At 50.3% G+C, this 17784-nt stretch overlaps 1 protein-coding gene across 3 annotated transcripts in view; it reads right to left on the bottom strand.

Annotated features, from left to right (window-relative positions):
* ANTXR1 (ANTXR cell adhesion molecule 1) overlaps positions 1–17784 on the bottom strand; it is a 46551-nt gene that overhangs the window by 14432 nt on the left and 14335 nt on the right. For all 3 annotated transcript variants that reach the window (XM_077191662.1, XM_054650665.2, XM_077191661.1), the window contains exons 7-13: positions 17372–17440; positions 16079–16159; positions 12708–12768; positions 11043–11141; positions 7447–7516; positions 6658–6736; positions 5826–5921 (exon numbers count right to left, since the gene is read on the bottom strand). In XM_077191662.1, the coding sequence (XP_077047777.1) occupies positions 5826–5921; positions 6658–6736; positions 7447–7516; positions 11043–11141; positions 12708–12768; positions 16079–16159; positions 17372–17440 (555 nt within the window). The remainder of the gene's footprint in view (positions 1–5825; positions 5922–6657; positions 6737–7446; positions 7517–11042; positions 11142–12707; positions 12769–16078; positions 16160–17371; positions 17441–17784) is intronic.

The following is a 17784-nucleotide window of genomic DNA, read 5'->3' as shown; positions in this document are numbered from 1 at the left end:
ACAGTGACTGTCCCTGGGGTTTCGGATGATAAATTGGGGCAATGTGGTTCCTGTCAGAGGAGATATCTGCTCTGGGATGGGACAGATCATCGTTTAAAACCAAGCAAACAGTACAAAATAAGAAATAAAGGACTTTGCCTCTAATTAGGACTGGAGTTTGGAAGCATGCTGTTAACTGGGCAGTTTGTTTTTGTCCTTAATTCCCTTCACTCCTCTGGAAAACACCGAATATATATTCTTGCTGTCTCAATAAACAAGGATTTTTAATAGCATTAACCACGATCCATCTGACTAATTCCCTTATTTTTCCCCCCCTTACGTATTTATAGTTTTGACCTCTCAGTCCTGTGACTGCCTCATATTTGAGCTATGAGCTGGGCAAAGGAACATTTCCTTTTTATTTCTGTCCTATCTTCTGTGTCTTCTCCTTGGAGATCTGCTCCACACTTCAAAGCTAACACAAGCAGGGGCCTGTCCCCATTTCTTCAGCTGCAATAAAACACAATCTTCTCCTTAGAGACAGAAATGACATTTTTAGGGAAATGAAATCTTAGAGAAATGAAATCCCAGAGAAATGAAATCTTAGAGAAATGAAATCCCAGAGAAATGAAATCCCAGAGAAATGAAATCTTAGAGAAATGAAATTTTAGAGAAATGAAATCTTAGAGAAATGAAATCCCAGAGAAAGGAAATTTTAGAGAAATGAAATCTTAGAGAAATGAAATCCCTTTTCTGGGCAATGCAGAGCCACGGTGGCCACCTGGAGCCCTTGCCCTCACTCAGTGACTCCAGATTTAAATTCTCTGGGGAATTTAAAGCTAACACAAGCAGGGGCCTGTCCCCATTTCTTCAGCTGCAATAAAACCACAATCTTCTCCTTAAGATAGAAATGAAATTTTAGAGAAATTGAATTTTAGAGAAATGAAATTTTATAGGAATGAAATCCTTTTTCTGGGCAATGGAGAACCACGGTGGACACCTGGAGCCCTTGGTCTTACTCACTGACTCCAGATTTAAATTCCCTGGGGAGTTTTCTGGTGGGGTGATGCTGTTCTCCCTTCTCCCCAGAGCATCAGAACCCAGGGATCTCTGTGAGGAATCTCCATCCCTCACAGGGTCCCTGCCATTTTACAGCTCTGCAGAGCCTGTGCATTTCCTCCCCTTCTCCTCCACCTCTTCAGCCATGTGGTTTTAATCTATATTTTCTGCATTTTCTCCATCCAGCTTTTTGCTTCCAAAACTTCTGGTCAGCTGCAGCGCAGGGAGCCAAACAGATTGCTGGGTTCTTCCAAGCTCACTTCCAGAAAACAGCGTTAAAGTTAAAAGCTGCTGTTGGATGCTCAAATACCAGCACCTCATTTATCGGCCAGCCACACCCCTGCCTTTAAAATCACCGGAGTATGAAAATGAGCGAGGTGGGGCAGATTCTGTGGGCAAAGAACCCAGCCCAGCCCCTCAGGCCACCCTGGATGGCTGCAGAAGGGAGGGAAAAAATCAAACTTGGAGGAGGTGGGAGGGTGAGCATCATCCCAGTAAAGGGAGAGAACACCCCAGTAAAGGGAGAGAACATCCCAGTAAAGGGAGAGAGCATCCCAGTAAAGGGAGAGAAAATCCCAGTAAAGGGAGAAACCATCCCAGTAAAGGGAGAGCATCCCAGTAAATAAGGGAGAGCATCCCAGTAAAGGGAAAGAGCATCCCAGTAAAGGGAGAACATCCCAGTAAAGGGGGAGAACATCCCAGTAAAGGGAGAGAGCATCCCAGTAAAGGGAGAGAAAATCCCAGTAAAGGGAGAGAAAATCCCAGTAAAGGGAGAGCATCCCAGTAAAGGGAAAGAGCTTCCCAGTAAAGGGGGAGAACATCCCAGTAAAGGGAGAGAACATCCCAGTAAAGGGAGAGCATCCCAGTAAAGGCAGAGAGCATCCCAGTAAAGAGAGAGCATCCCAGTAAAGGGAGAGAGCATCCCAGTAAAGGGAGAGAGCATCCCAGTAAAGGGAGAGAGCATCCCAGTAAGGAGAGAACATCCCATTAAAGGGAGAGAAAATCCCAGTAAAGGGAGAGAAAATCCCAGTAAAGGGAGAGAACATCCCAGTAAAGGGAGAGCATCCCAGTTAATAAGGGAGAGAACATCCCAGTAAAGGGAGAGAGCATCCCAGTAAAGGGAGAGCATCCCAGTAAAGGGAGAGAACATCCCAGTAAAGGGAGAGAACATCCCAGTAAAGGGAGAAACCATCCCATTAAAGGGAGAGAGCATCCCAGTAAAGGGAGAGCATCCCAGTAAAGGGATCTGCTGGGATTTGCTAGGACCTGCTGGGCCATACTGGGATCTACTGGAAGCTTGTGGGCGCTGCTGGACCATGCTGGGATCTACTGGAAGCTTGTGGGATCTGCTGGACCATGCTGGGATCTACTGGAAGCTTCTGGGACCATGCTGGGATCTACTGGAAGCTTGTGGGCGCTGCTGGGGTCTGTGCACTCCTCTCCTTCTCGCCATCAGTGCTGGGCAGTCGTGCACAGCAGAATTGGTTCCTTTGTTTTCCGTTCTCCAGTGAGCCTCCCACAGCCTTTGGAGAGGTTCCTGCTGCTCCCTGTAACATCCTGCACAGGTATCCAGGGGAATGGTGCCTGTGCTGCTGCACCAGGCCCGGCAGGGAGCTGTTGTTGTCCTGATCTGCTAAGCAACAATTGCCTCTACTGTAAAGCGGAGTGCTGGGTTCCAGGCCTCATCCCAGAGCCCTCCTGAGGCCAATGAACTCGGATGCATTTGGAAAGAGCATTCCTCCATGGCTGGCTGCCAGGGAGATGCTGGGCTCCAGATGAACCTCCAGGGCCAGCCTGTTGACTGCAGCCCATTCACTCCAGGGATGGAGCTGGCTCGGGCTCTTTCCTGGAGAACTGCTGGACAGCAACGACTCCTCTTCAATTAAAGAGCACGCCAAGAGGAATTTCAGGCTTCAGAAATGCGCTTGTCGCTCAGAAACAGATTTATGCTCGGCGAGGGAAGAGGCTGGTGTGGTTTTTTCCCCTTTTTCCCCTGACACATCCCCGATCACCGCGGAGCCGTCCCCGGGCTGGGATCCGCGCGCTGTCTCGGGCGCTGCGGTTTGGTCACCGAGGCTGCAGCCCTGGGCTGCTGGGCAAGGCAGCTCCTGTGCCCTCAGCTCACCCTGGCAGCCCTGCATTGCCCCCTGTGCCACAGCTCTGCTGGGCTCCTCTGCCACCCTGCCAGGCTGGGCACCCCTGCAGGGTTTGTCTTTGATTTCACAGAGTTTTGGGGTGAGCAGAGCACAGGGAGCAGAGCACATGGCTAAAGAGGTGGAGGGGAAGGGGAGGGAATGCACAGGCTCTGCAGGGCTGTAAAATGGCAGGGACCCTGTAAGGGATGGGGATTCCTCACAGAGATCCCTGGGTTCTGATTCCTCTGCCAGGAGCAGCTTTGCAGCATCCTGGCTGCTGATCCCCTGCCAAACGCACAGGGTGCCCTCCCCGAGGGGTGCAAGAGATGTTGGGAATAAAATCTTCCCAAGAGCTCCCTCTGCCCACCCCTGCCAGGCCGGGCACCCCTCCAGGGTTTATCTTTGATTTTACAGAATTTTGGGGTGAGCAGAGCACGGGGAGCCGTCCTGGCTGCTGACCCCCTGCCCTCCCCGAGGGGTGCAAGAGATTCCCTGCAGCCTCCTGGAATAAAAATCTTCCCAAGAGCTCCCTCTGCCCACCCTGCCAGGCTGGGCACCCCTGCAGGGTTTGCCTAGCTCCTTTCACAGGTTTGAATCTCTCTCAATGGAGGCTCCTCTGTCGGGTTAACACGATATTTAATACTCTGCTTGCTGGATTTGTCATGATTTGTTAATAATGGACGGATGTAAGCTTGAGTAGAGGGAGGACCCTGCTTACTCATCCTAGCATTAATTCTCCTATTTAAATATGGGTTAGCCTGTTAATGGGGAGGGAGTCATAAATTCTTACATTTTTGCAGTGTAGAGCTTTAATGCACTCTTTGTTGATGGCTGCTCGAGGGCCCACGGGGTTTATCTTCGATAATCCAGGGTTTATCTTTGATTTTATCATTTTGGGGTGAGCAGAGCACAGGGAGCCGTCCTGGCTGCTGACCCTCTGCCAAACACTCAGGAACCCCTCCCAGAGAGGTGGAAGAGATTCCCTGCAGCCTCTTGGAATGAAAATCTCGGAATGAAACGCTTCCAGGGAAGTGTTTGGCTGCACTGGAAACATCTCAGTGAGATAATCCCCACTAACAAACCTTGCTGGGAGGGAATGTGGGAGGTAGAGAGGGGAGTGAGGAAAAGCTTTTATCTACAGCAAACCCTTCAAGTGGAGAATTTAAATCTGGAAAATATTAAGCTTTTAAAGTGGAGCAGAGACTCCCTCTCTGTGCTGCACCCACCTTGCTTATCTGGGCTGCTTTCCACACTCAGGGCTGTCACCTGAGCACTGTCCTCACACGATTCTGCTGCAGCAGAGCCCTCACACTGGCAGCTCCACATCCCCTCCATGCTTTTATTTATGCCTTTTTCTCACCAGGCTTCGTCTTTCTGCTTCACAGAGATTTAAACCAGCAGCAGCGCTGAGAGCATTTTCCCTCTATCCCCTCAGTTCTCCAGACCCCAGTCTGCACAGGGCACATCTGCATCACTTCCATGCAGATGTGCCAACAAAAAGCTGGCCCAGCTCCCCTGGGAAGGTGCCAAATAAATCTGAGCAAATAAACCTACCACGCTGCTAATCCTCTGGCCAATTTTAGAACTTTTTAAAAATTTATTGTTCTGAAAGTCCAAATAAATATTTTTTTTCCATTCTGGTTTTCACCCTGGGATGGAGGTGCCAAACTACTGTGAAGAGGAGCATTTTATGCCCATTTTCAGCCAGGAACAGAAATAGACAATTGAGATTTTTCCTGCAAGGTTTCCATCCTTGTTCTGGATAACACAGCACGGAGTGGCTGCAGAGCTCTGCCCTGCACTGTTTGCCACAACCTGGTGCAAATTTACACACCAGGTCTGGGATTTAAAACCAGGAATAACCATGGTGACCCAGAAACTGGGGCAGCCCTAAAAGCAGCTTCTGAAAGGTCCCACACAGAGCCAGGCTCCAGCCCTGCTGACACCTGTGTGCCCCCAGCTCTTGTTCTACATTTGCAGCACAAACAGGACCCAAACCCAGAGCGTGGTGAGCTCTGGAGAAACGAGCCCAGATCCTTGCAGGGCAAGGCAGAGCCAGGGCCCAGCAGGGATGCTCAGGGTGGGACAGACACGCAGCAGTCACGGGACACAAGAGCTCATCCCCAGCCCCGTCATTTCCCTCTTGCCTCCCTTCTCCCCTGCTTTTTCTCCTGATTTCCTTCTGCCCTTCTAAAGCTTTAACTCTGTGGTTGTGCTGTTGAAATTTTGGGAAAGGGCTTGGAGGAAAGACAATGCTCATTCAAAATGCTTTTCAGACACGGCAGTGCAGGAAACACAGCTCATCTTGCAAAGCCTGGACACCCAGCAAAGTGTTTTCCTTGCAGCCAAGGCAGAACCAGGACTGCAGCGTGGGCTGGTCAGTGCTGCCCTTCTGCAGGAGCCCCCATCGTGGCTTAAAAAATCCAAACCAGGCAATGGGAACACATTCCTGCCAACCATTTCCATGCTGTGACCAAAACACGAGGCCAAAAGGCTCCTGACAAGGTTTGGGTGTTGGCTACAAGGGTCTGATCCGTGATGGAGAGAAGCCAAAGCAGAGCCAGAAATCCTGGGATCAGCCCTGTGGAAAACTCTGCCTCCCCCACCTCACTCCATTTACTGAAGTGGTGTTTGGTGATTTGTGCCACTTACCACGGTGCAGCAGAGGGGCCAGAACCACCAGAGCAGAGCCAAGGCCAGCAGGAGGAAGAGGATCAGCAAGGCAATGGCCAGGATGGTCCCATCAGACTGGGGAGAACACAGAGAGCACAGTGTGTGACACCCCTGGGACACCCCTGGGACACCCCTGATATCCCTGGGACACCCGTGACACCCCTGGCATTGGTGCAGAAGAAATTTCTGGAGCACCTGGACCAAGACAAGCTGATCTTTGCCCAAGAGCACAGACAAAGTGGGCTGAAGAGAGAAAACCAAGCAGGATGGGGCTTGGTAATAACCTAAAGTTGTAATTGGGCAATGAACTCCAAGATGTAAATGGAGCAGAACTTATAAAAGTGACAGACCTTGTGACCTGTCCTGAATTTTGTGACCATTTTGGTTCATCTTGGGTTCATTTTGGGACCATTTTGGTTCATCTTGGGTTCATTTTGGGTCATCTTGGGTTCATTTTGTGCCCATTTTGGTTCATCTTGGGTTCATTTTGGGACCATTTTGGTTCATCTTGGGTTCATTTTGGGACCATTTTGGTTCATCTTGGGTGCAGCCCTGGCTGGGCTCTTGTGCTGCCCAAGGTGGATCCATGGAGGAGATGCTTTGAATAAATCCCAGCTTTATTCTGGAACTCTGCCCTAGCCCAGCCTTCCCAAGCCTGTCCCAGCCCAGACCTGGAGCCTGAGGTGTTCCCTGAAGGCTTGGCCACATTGTGGGACACGAGACACCCAAAATGTCCCATTGCCACACGTTCAAAGTCCCCTCTGAGTTAAACCCCAGCACCCCCAGGAGCATTTCAGGGACCACAACTCACACAGTGCGTGCTGGAGATGATGACAGAGCTGGAGATGAAGCTCAGCCCATCGTTCATGCTCACTTGGAGAGCTGCTTCCCTGGAAAAAGCCAGAAGCAGCTCAGGGCAGCTCCTGCCCAGCCCTCTGTCTGATGCCCTGGCTGCTCAGCAATCCTCCTGTGCAGATCATTCCCAGTGCTGCAGAGCACAGCTGGCACTGAGCACGGGAGGATCCAAATGGGATCCAAATTAGAGAAAAACGGAGCCCAGGGAGGAGACCCAGCCCCATCTCCCCATGGGCAGGGTGTTCAGCTGGCACTGAGCACGGGAGGATCCAAATGGGATCCAAATTAGAGAAAATCAGAATTCAGAGAGGAGACCCAGCCCCATCTCCCCATGGGCAGGGTGTTCAGCTGGCACTGAGCACGGGAGGATCCAAATGGGATCCAAATTAGAGAAAATCGGAGCCCAGGGAGGAGACCCAGCCCCATCTCCCCATGGGCACAGGAGGATGGCAGCTTGGAGAGAAAAGAGAAAACAAAACCAGAGAGAAAAACAGAACTCGGGGAGGAGACCCAGCCCCATGTCCCCATGGACAGGGTACAGAACAGGAGAGGATGGGATCCAAATGGGATCCAAGGAGAAAAACAGAATTCAGGGAGGAGACCCAGCCCCATCTCCACATGGGCAGGGTACAGAACACAAGAGGATGGGATCCAAATGGGATCCAAGGAGAAAAACAGAGCACAAGGAGGAGACCCAGCCCCATGTCCCCATGGCAGGGTGAATATCAGGGCAGCAAGAACCTACATGCCAACATCCCTGAGCACAGGTGCTGGGCACAGCAGGTAGGTGTCCTCCACCACGAAAGGCTTCTCATCTGCAGAGGGGAGAGAGGGGGGTTAGTGCCAAACCACCCGCACAGGCCTCAAAGAGCCACTTTAAATGAGGGTTTTCCTTGCCATTGGGGCATAAATGGGATGGGGGATGAGGACATTAGGATATCTGTACATTACAGAAGTTAGGATAGAGGTACATTAGGATGTAGGTAAATCAGGATATCTGTACATTAGAAATTAGGATATAGGGGTGTTAGGATATTAGGGATATTAGGATATATGTACATGATAGAAGTTAGGATATAGGTGCATTAGGATATCTGTACATTACAGAAATTAGGATCTAGGTAAATTAGGGTATAGGTACATTAGGATATCTGTACCTTAGGATATATGTACATTACAGAAATTAGGATATAGGTGCATTAGGGTATCTTATATTAGGATATCTGTACATTACAGAAATTAGGATATAGGTACATTAGGATATCTGTACCTTAGGATATCTGTACATTACAGCAGTTGGGATATCTGTATATTACGGAAAATGCTGCATTTCAAGGCAGAAGCCTCTGAAGCTCAGTTAAACCCTGCAGCCTGAATCACACTGCTGTAAAAATGATGAGAGAAACTGCCCAGAGGGCTGAGGAGCCCTGGGTGATGCTCCTGCTCTGCAGGCAGAGCTCGGGGACACTGGGGACACTGGGGACACTGGGGCACCCCAGTGGCTGCCCAGCCATTTCCCAGCTCTCTGGGTGTGCTGTGCTGGCACGTTGCTCCCCCTGGGCTGTCCTCACCCTGATTTATGAGCATATCATGAATTTATCACGTTGTCTCGGCGCGCACATGCCAAGAAAATGAAGATCAGTGTCTTGTTTTCCCTTTGCTGAGGAGAGGAGGCCAAATCTGCTCCCTGCCAGCACCCACAAAACAAAAGCTGCTTCACCCTGCCAGGCCTTTCACTCAGCTCCCTCAGGTTTTTGTTTCTCTTTCTGTGCCTGCCCGCTGCCATCGGCCTCTCTGGAGGCTCTATCAGCCCTGGCTGAGCTCCAGGCTGGCTGCAGGCACAGATCAGTTTGTTTGGGGGATGTTTTGTGCCTCGCCACAAAAATGAGCCGTGCTCCAAACAAAGGAGCATCCATTCGGTTTGCATAACTCTGGCCCATCTGACTCCTGCCTGAAAACTCACCCAGGGGAAGCAAACAAAGCAGAATTCTCATCCCCTGCTCTGCTGTAAAACCCCCCCAGATGACCCAAACTGGGCAGTCCTGGGTCTGAGCAGAGTGCAGGAGGGTCCAACCTCCCCAAAAACACCCCTGGGCTCTGTGCAGGTACCTCAGACTCCTGCAGTCCTGTCCTCAGTGCTCCTGCACCTGGGCAGCCCAGGGCAGCCTGGCAAATCCATTCTTGCCAGCGAGAGGGAATAATTCCTCCTGCCATTAGCAGGGGTGGGACCTCCTGGCAAGGCAGGACTTGGAATATTTCCTCACCATCGTAATAAAAAAAAAAGTTTCAATGTATGCAGGATGCTTTGAGAGCAAGCCTCAAACAAAAAAAAAACCCCTCAAAAAGCAGCAACAAAACCAAACAAAACAAAGGGGAAAAAGGGAAGGGAAAGGGAAAGAAAAGGAAAGGGAAAGGGAAAGGGAAAGGGAAAGGGAAAGGGAAAGGAAAAGGGGAAAGGAAAAGGGGAAAGGAAAAGGGGAAAGGAAAAGGAAAGGGGGAAAAGGAAAAAAGGGAAAAAGGGAAAAAGGGAAAAAGGGAAAAAGGGAAAAAGGGAAAAAGGGATGGGATGGGCTTGGGGAAGCAGGCAGGGAGTGCAGCAGCTCCAGCCCTGCTGCTGATCACGCCTCTGCTCGCTGCTCTGCTCGGCCAAATTTCCCTCACGCTTTCTGCAGATGGTCCCTTTTATTCTCTATCCCTTAGCTCTGAACATTCTGAGTCTCTGCTCTCTCACCTGCCCCTTTTCCCTGCCAATAATCCCAATAAAACCCCATTAGCTCATGCCTTTAACCTCAGCACGTCCCAGCCCTGCTCACTGCACCTCATCTGGGATAATTTAAGGTTTCAGGAACTGTTGGCTCAGTGTTATCTTTAAAAATACCTCCCTCCCTGATGCAATCAGAGCTTTGAGGCAAACAAAGGCAGCTGAGCTTTCCAGCCTCCAGGAGGTTTCCATAAAATCCCGGTTCGGCTCTCTCAGGGACAGGGTTTGAGCTGTGTCACCTCAGATGAGCCAAAACCGTCCCTCGTTCCCTGCCCCACCTACCAAGGGGCTGCTAAATGAAATATTTATCGATCACGATGGTCCTTGGAACGCGCTGCTGTAGGAGCAAGCAGGAATTCTTTACAGCATCCACTGTACATTTATTTCTGTTTCATTTCCAGCCTTTGCCCCAGCAAAGAACGCTTTACCCAGGGGCTCAAAACGCACCCGAGCCTTGAGATCTCCACGTTCCAGAGCTCATGAATGCATTTATCCCACACTGAGCAGGGGCTTCCCCAAAGCAACCGGGAATGTGCTGAGCAAATCCCAGGACGGGAATACCCTGCTCAGCAGAGCTGCAGGAGCGGGGCACTGAGCACCCCAAAACACAGGGAGTGGAGAGAACCTCAGCCGAGCACCCCAAAACACAGGGGAGGGGAGAGAACCACACCTGTGAGCACCCCAAAACACAGGGAGGGGAGAGAACCACACCTGTGAGCACCCCAAAACACAGGGGAGGGGAGAGAACCACACCTGTGAGCACCCCAAAACACAGGGGAGGGGAGAAATGCACCTGTGAGCACCCCAAAACACAGGGGAGGGGAGAAATGCACCTGTGAGCACCCCAAAACACAGGGAGGGGAGAACCACACCTGTGAGCACCCCAAAACACAGGGAGGGGAGAGAACCACACCTGTGAGCACCCCAAAACACAGGGGAGGGGACAAACACACCTGATTTCCCCTTATGAGCACCCCAGATTTCAGGTGAGAGTAAAACCACACCTGATCCCCCTCTGAGCACCCCAAAACACAGGTGAGGGAGAATCACACCTGATCCCCCTCTGAGCACCCCAGTCAGGCACTGAGGGATGCTCTGAGCACCCCAAATTTCAGGTGAGAGTAAAACCACACCTGATGCCCCTTCTGAGCACCCTAAAACACAGGTGAGGGGAGAGAACCACACCTGATTTCCTCTTATGAGCACCCCAGATTTCAGGTGAGAGTAAAACCACTTCAGGTGAGGACAGAACCACACCTGATTCCCCTCTGAGCACCCCAGCCAGGCACTGGGGGATGCTCTGAGCACCCCAAATTTCAGGTGAGAGTAAAACCACACCTGATTTCCCCTTATGAGCACCCCAGCCAGGCACTGGGGGATGCTCTGAGCACCCCAGATTTCAGGTGAGGACAGAACCACACCTGGTCCCCCTGCTCAGAGCCCAGCTCGGGCTCCCTTTTACAAACCACCCCCGTTGCCCCTGCCCATGGACATCTCCTCATTCTGCACCCCTGCTCTCCCAGCCCTGGGGTCACAGGGGAAGCAGGGGGGAGCCCGGGCAGGGGGTTTGTGCTCCTTACTGAGGGTGAGGGTGTCGTTGATCCTGAAGCTGCAGAGCACCCTGTCCACGTTGCGCGCGTGCCGGAATCCGTTCCCCCTGACCACCACCTGGAAGGACTCTGCCAAAAGAGCCACAGCTCACTGGGCATGCACAGCATCAGCAAAACCACCCCACAGACAGCAGAGGGTCACGTCCAAACAGGACACACAGGAGCCATTTGAATTTACTGGAATAAAGGCAGAGGCCGTGGGGCATCCCCTGGGGTGTCTCCAAGTTTTGGAGGATGCAGCCTCCCTTTTTATCCCAATTTCCAGCCACATTTCCCTTCTCTCTTCCCCCATTTCTGAGGTACTTGAGAGGTTCAGACTCCCAAGAACACCTGATCCCAAGGATTCCCCTCTAATGTGTAACCCTCCCTTTAATTTTTAATTCTTGTTAGGAAAATCAACCCAAGAACAGCAGAGGTTTATGTCCAAAAAGGAGACAGAGGAGTCCTTTTGCTTTATTCCAATAAATGCAGAGGCCATGGGGCATCCCCTGGGGTCTCTCCCATTTTTGGAGGATGCAGCCTCCCTTTTCATATCCCAATTTCCAGCCACATTTCCCTTCTCTCTGTCCCCATTTCTGAGGTACCTGAGAGGTTCAGACTCCCCAGAACACCTGATGCCAAAGATTCCCCTCTGATGCACAACCCTCCCTTTTAATTTTTAATTCTTACAGAATTTAGGGGTTTTTCTTCCCCATTGTTTCTTTCATCTTTAACATCCAATTCCATTTATCAGCAAACCCAAAGTTTATTTGTAAAAGCAAATATCCTTTTCCATTCACCAATCAGTGGAATCTTCTTCACTGTTCCTCTCATTTCTCAGTGCTGGTTTTATCTATTAATGGGGTTTTTTTGTTTGTAAAGACAAACCCCTCATTCCTCTCAGGCAGGGAGGCAGCAGAAGCTACGTTTCCAACGGGTTTTCAATGGTGAAACAGCCAATTTTGGCAGTTGAAAACCCCCCCAATGAGCATTCATGACTGCTGTGTGTTATAAGTGAATTAGCCAATTTGATTAATGAGCAGAATTTATGGTGGCCAGTGGCACTTCCATCATAAAAGGGATTTATTTATTTACCTCCTGCAGGCCAAGGGCAAGGACTGTGCCAGACTTGGAGGTCCTGAATTGAGGATCCAAAGATCTGCTGGATTTTCCAGGGATTGCTGCTCTTGTGGAGCAGCTTTGGCAAACCCCGTGCGTTTCCTCCCTGGGCACAGCTGTTCCTGCCCCTGCCCTCCCACAATGGCAGGGATGAGATCAAAGCCCTCAGGAAGTGTTAAAGATGGTTATAAATGATGTTTTCAAGCCACCTGTGTTCTAGAAGCACCCTTGTTTATTTGCACTGGAGTGTGTAAATATCTTTTTAAGTGCATCTACTTCAAGCATCGAACAGCCAGACTGGCGCGACAGAAGAACATTTATGGAAAACTTTGGAATTCAGGCCTTTTCTGTAAGAAAATTTCATTTGACACCACTTGGCAGAAGTAGGGCACACTGCCCTGAGGTGAAAAAGAAATTCACCCCAAAATAAAGGTGAAGCATGGTAAATAGTGAATCTGGCACTCTGCAGCAATTAGAGATGAACTGAAAATTGTTATTTTTTAGGCAATGGAGAGCCATGGCCTCGCTCATACTCACCCCCTGCACAGATACTGGAGGGCTCTGCTGCCAGGATCTCTATGCAGGATTTCTTCAAAATCTGAGAGAGACAAAACGTGAATTCCTCAGCCTGGTTTCCATGGAGACCGAGATGGAAATAAAGAAGTGACAATGACCCTCGGACCCAGCAGAGCAATCTGGGCTGGGGGCACAGCTCCAGCTCTGGGCTCCCCACCCTGCATCCCCCAAACCGGTCCCAGTGCCCCCCTGGGGCTGTGCCAGGGCCCTGTGCCCCATTTTCTGCAGTAATTCTGGAATTTTTGCTGATTATCTGCAGCCCCCGGGGCTGTGGAGGCATCACCTCCCTTCCCGGGCAGCCCCAGCTCCCTCCCACCCAAACACCCCCAGTTTAAGCTGAACTGTTCAGCTTTGCCTAAATCAGCCCAGAAATCCCCGCAGAGCCACCCCAGGGGCTGGGAGTTCTGTCTTTAACCTGATTTGTGCCAGGGCGCCCCCGAGGCTGCTCAGACCAAAGCTCAGACAATTCTCCAACGTTTAAGCCAGGTTGAAGCCAGGCTCAAGGAGCAGAGAGGCTTTGGGAGGGCTGGCCCTGGCTTTAGGCACTTTTGGAAGGGATTTCCTTGGCTCAGGCTTGGCTCTCGGGGCAGAGGCATTATTTATTATTTATTTTATTAATTATCTTTATTATTATTATTATTATTTATTTATTTTATTATCTATTATTAGTAACTATTATTTATTATCTATGGTATTAATTATTTATATTTACTATTTATTTTTATTTTATTATTTAGTTTTGTTTATTTATTATTTATCATTTATTATCTATGTTACTACTTATTTTTATTTTATTCTTTATTATTTGTTTTTATTATTTAGTTTTATTTATTATTTATATTTTTATTTTATAATTTATTTAATTAATTATATATCAATTATCATTTATTCTATTATTTATTATCTATTATTAATGTTATTAATTCTTCATTTTTATTATCTATTATTTACTTTTATTATTCATTATGTTTATTTTTATTTTGAATTTTATTTTAATTATTTATTTATTTATTATTATTTGTTTTATTATTATTTATTTCTCATTTATTTATTCCCTCAAGGGGCTGCAGCTCCCCAGGCTGCAGAGCAGCCCCAGCTCCTCCTGCCCAGCCTGAGCTGAGCCTGGGCAGAGCTGGGGGCTCAGCAAAGCTCAGCTCAGCTCCAAGAGGCCAGCAAATGTCAGCCAAGCATCCCTGGGTGACTCAAATCCAGCATGAAAACTATTTTCCCGACTTTAAATTGAAACATCTGTAAGGGAAGAACAGCAACCAATGCAATAAACCCTGCAAGGAAAAAGAGAGTTTTTGGTTTTTGTTTATACCTAATTGCAAAAGCCACTCCTAGAGCCAGGCCTTGCTTTTTGGAACGTTTGGACAGGAATTTGAAGGATTCACACATCGAGGCAGAAGCTTTACTCAGAAAGCAGAGCTGAAAGTACCGAGGGGCTGAAGGAGCAGCGTGCCCTGAGCTGGTGCAGCCCGACAGGCGAGGAGAGAGGAGATCTGCAGGAACAAGGTTCTGCAGGAACAAGGTTTTACAGCAACTGCCGAGCAGGAAAAAAGAGAAAGTCAGCAGCTGAGAACAGAACTGAAGAATTGCAAACAGGAGAATTTGAAATAGAAGAGTTCAAAGGAGACAGAATGAGGAAAAACACAGAGAATGTAAAACACAATCAGCGCTTTTTAAAATGAAGTAAAACCCCCCCGTGATTAAATTTGAGGTGAGTGACTTCTGCTCAGCCATTTACAAACATTCCTGCTGGCTCAGAGGGGGAATGGCAGGTGGATGATGCAGGTATCCCAGGCCAGTCCCTTTACATGGCCCTAAAATCTGTCCCTAAACACTTCCACAGTGCCAGCTGCAATATTTATTTTGATTTAGATTGAGTTTCCAAGCACACGCCCTGACTTCGAGTGAACATCGGGCAGAATTAGTGCAAAAGGACCAAAATTACAATGGCAGCACAGGGGTCCTTTTGGCAAGGGAAGAGGGACCTGATTTTCCAGCTGGAAGAGGAATCCACAGATTGTTTGTTATCCTCTGGGGGCGATCAATGCCCTCCTTGCCATTCCTTTCACCCACAAAACCTCTTCCTTTCTCCCAGGCTGCTGCAGGGATCCATCCCTGCCCTTCCCTCCTTCCCAAACTGGGAATTTTCTCTCCCTTCTCAGCTGGAGCAGCTCCTGGCTGGCCTGGAGGCTGAAAAATCTCAACTGGAAGGGGAGGCAGAGCTGGGATTCATTAAAAACAGCTGCAGAGGGAATGCAGGGCTGGGAGGCCAAGCATTGCTGTGCTGTTGTTGTTGTGCTGCTCTCTGAAATAAATGAAATGCGGCACCTGATTGTCCCAGAGAGCTCAGGCAGTGCCAGGAAAACCAACAAAGCAGGGCTGGGTTCCATGTGCATGTGAGAGCACTGGGGAAAAAATGGGGGGAAAACTGGGGGAAAAAATGGGGGGAAAAAATGGGGGGGGGAAAAAATGGGGGGGGAAAAAAATGGGGGGGGAAAAAAATGGGGGGGAAAAAAATGGGGGGGGAAAAAATGGGGGGGGAAAAAATGGGGGGGGAAAAAATGGGGGGGGAAAAAATGGGGGGGGAAAAAATGGGGGGGAAAAAAATGGGGGGGAAAAAATGGGGGGGGAAAAATGGGGGGGGAAAAATGGGGGGGAAATGGGGGGGGGAAATGGGGGGGGAAAAAATGGGGGGGAAAAAAATGGGGGGGAGGGAGACAAAACAATTCCTTCTCCAGCTGGGGACCAAGGACAACCACCCAAAGCTCAGGCCCAAGAGCAGAAACAATGTGAATTGAAGAGGAAAAAACAAGCAGGATGGGACTTCATAAGCGAAATCTGTAATTAAGAAATTAACTCCAATATGCAAATGGAGCAGAACTTATAAAAGTGACAGACCTCGTGACCAGTTGCCCATTTTGGTTTGTCCTGGGTTCATTTTGTGCCCATTTTGGTTCATCTTGGGTTCATTTTGTGCCCATTTTGGTTCATCTTGGGTCCATTTCGTGCCCATTTTGGTTGATCTTGGGTGCAGCCCTGGCTGGGCTCCTGTGCTGCCCAAGGTGGATCCATGGAGGAGATCCTTTGAGTAAATCCCTGCTTTATTCTGTAACTCTGCTCTAGCCCAGCCTTCCCAAGGCACCACAGAGAAAGGGGAAACCTGGGCCCTATTGACAAATTCCACCCCAAAGCAGCATTTTAGCACAGAGCAAGGCTGCTTCCCTTGGCCTGAGTGCTTCAGTGAATTATTTTCCAGCAGGCCCTGGTGAAAGCCAAGCTCAGGGTGACCCCAGGAGTGCGAAGAGTGGGTGGAAAATACTCACAGAGTCAATGATGCCCTGCAGGGCCTCAAAGCCATCGTTGACAGGGAAGACATGATCTCTGCTGTCAGCAATCCGGGCCAGCTGCCACAGGGGGAGAAATGGAACAGAAATGCAGAGGGTGACATCAATTAGCCTGCAGGCAGATAATTAAGACTTCTCCAGTTTAACTGGCTCACAAATAAAACCCTCCAAGACTCAGCTGCTCTCTCTGGGTTGCCCCCGTGCTGCGGTTTATTGAGCAGGAAAATGTTTGTCCTGTTAGCCTGATTGGCTTTTTAAATCAGGGATTTTTCAGATCAGGGATCAGAAGAGCCTTGGAGCCAAGGCAGAGTGTGGCTTTCACTGGTGCCCAGGGGCTAATGATCTTCAGGGCCAACAGGAACCCAAAAAAGGTTGGGCTCCACAATCATGGAGGCATTTTCCAACCTTGACTCTTCCTGGTCCAGCTCTCCTGTCAGGCCAGGGATTCGATACTGGGCCCAGGGAGACACCAGGGGATGTTTTCTGAGTGGAGGCTGAAAGGTCCCAGAGGAGCACTCAGAAACCTCTGTGACGATGAGGAGGAGCCTTCCTGAGGAGGTGGTGAGGCCAGGGCAGCCAGGCCATCACTGCCAGCAGCACACCAAGGGTTAACCAGAGCTCCCCACGCATCTGCTGGAGCAGGCTCAGCTTCGAGGCCAGGGCTTGTTCCAGTAAATCCCCCCTGGCAGGGGCACCAGGGCCTCTCTGCAGCTTCCAGGAGAGCAGAGATTGCCCCCCAAGCCCTGGGGCTGCAGGCAGGGGATGGCCGGGCTGAAAGGGACCAAAACCCAAAGGGACCCGGCTGTGCCAGGGGCTCACTTCAGACAGGAGCAGAAAGAGAGGAAAACCCCAGGAGGAGCCTTGAGCAGGGGATTCAGGGCTGTGAGCCCCTGCCCAGAGGCTGTGAGCCCCTGCCCAGGCTTTGCTGGGGCAGGCACAGGGGCAGACTCAAGAGAAAGGGACCAAAACCCAAAGGGACCCGGCTGTGCCAGGGGCTCACTTCAGACAGGAGCAGAATGAGAGGAAAGCCCCAGGAGGAGCCTTGAGCAGGGGATTCAGGGCTGTGAGCCCCGTGAGCCCCTGGCCAGGCTTTGCTGGGGCAGGCACAGGGGCAGACTCAAGAGAAAGGGACAAAACCCAACAGGACCCGGCCGTGCTCCCTTCAGACAGGAGCAGAGGGAGAGGAAAAGCCCAGGAGGAGCCTTGAGCAGGGCTGTGAGCCCCGTGAGCCCCTGGCCAGGCTCTGCCAGGCTCCCAGGGCTGGGCTCTCACCTGGGTCTCGTTGAAGTCCTTCACCCCCACGCAGTACACGGTGGCCCCCAGGTCCCTGGAGCGGTTGGCCTGCAGGGGACAGAGGCACAGCAGGGTCACCAGCGGGCTGGGAACCCTTAAAATCACAAAAACAGCTGCAAAGCCAGGCCTCAGAGCCCCAGAGCCAGCGGAGCTGCAGTTAGAGCCAAGCAGGAGCCACGAGATTGGGCAGCAGAAAAGTTCTGTGAGACGTAGAAAGGACAAATGTTGGTTTTACTCTACAAACCCATTCTCCTTGCTGCTACTGGATTTAATGCTGCACTTTGGACAGACTGAGAGGAAAAGTTCCGTCCATAGCAAACCCGTGCAGAAATTCCCTCTGCCAGGTTTAGATGGCCCTGGTTTGACTGGCAAGTGCCAAGTGCTCGTCTCTG

The sequence above is a fragment of the Agelaius phoeniceus genome, chromosome 30 (assembly GCF_051311805.1).
Source record: "Agelaius phoeniceus isolate bAgePho1 chromosome 30, bAgePho1.hap1, whole genome shotgun sequence".
NCBI classification, from domain to species: Eukaryota; Metazoa; Chordata; class Aves; order Passeriformes; family Icteridae; genus Agelaius; species Agelaius phoeniceus.
The sequence above is the reverse complement of the archived record's forward strand: the minus strand, read 5'-3'. Positions and strand labels throughout refer to the sequence as shown.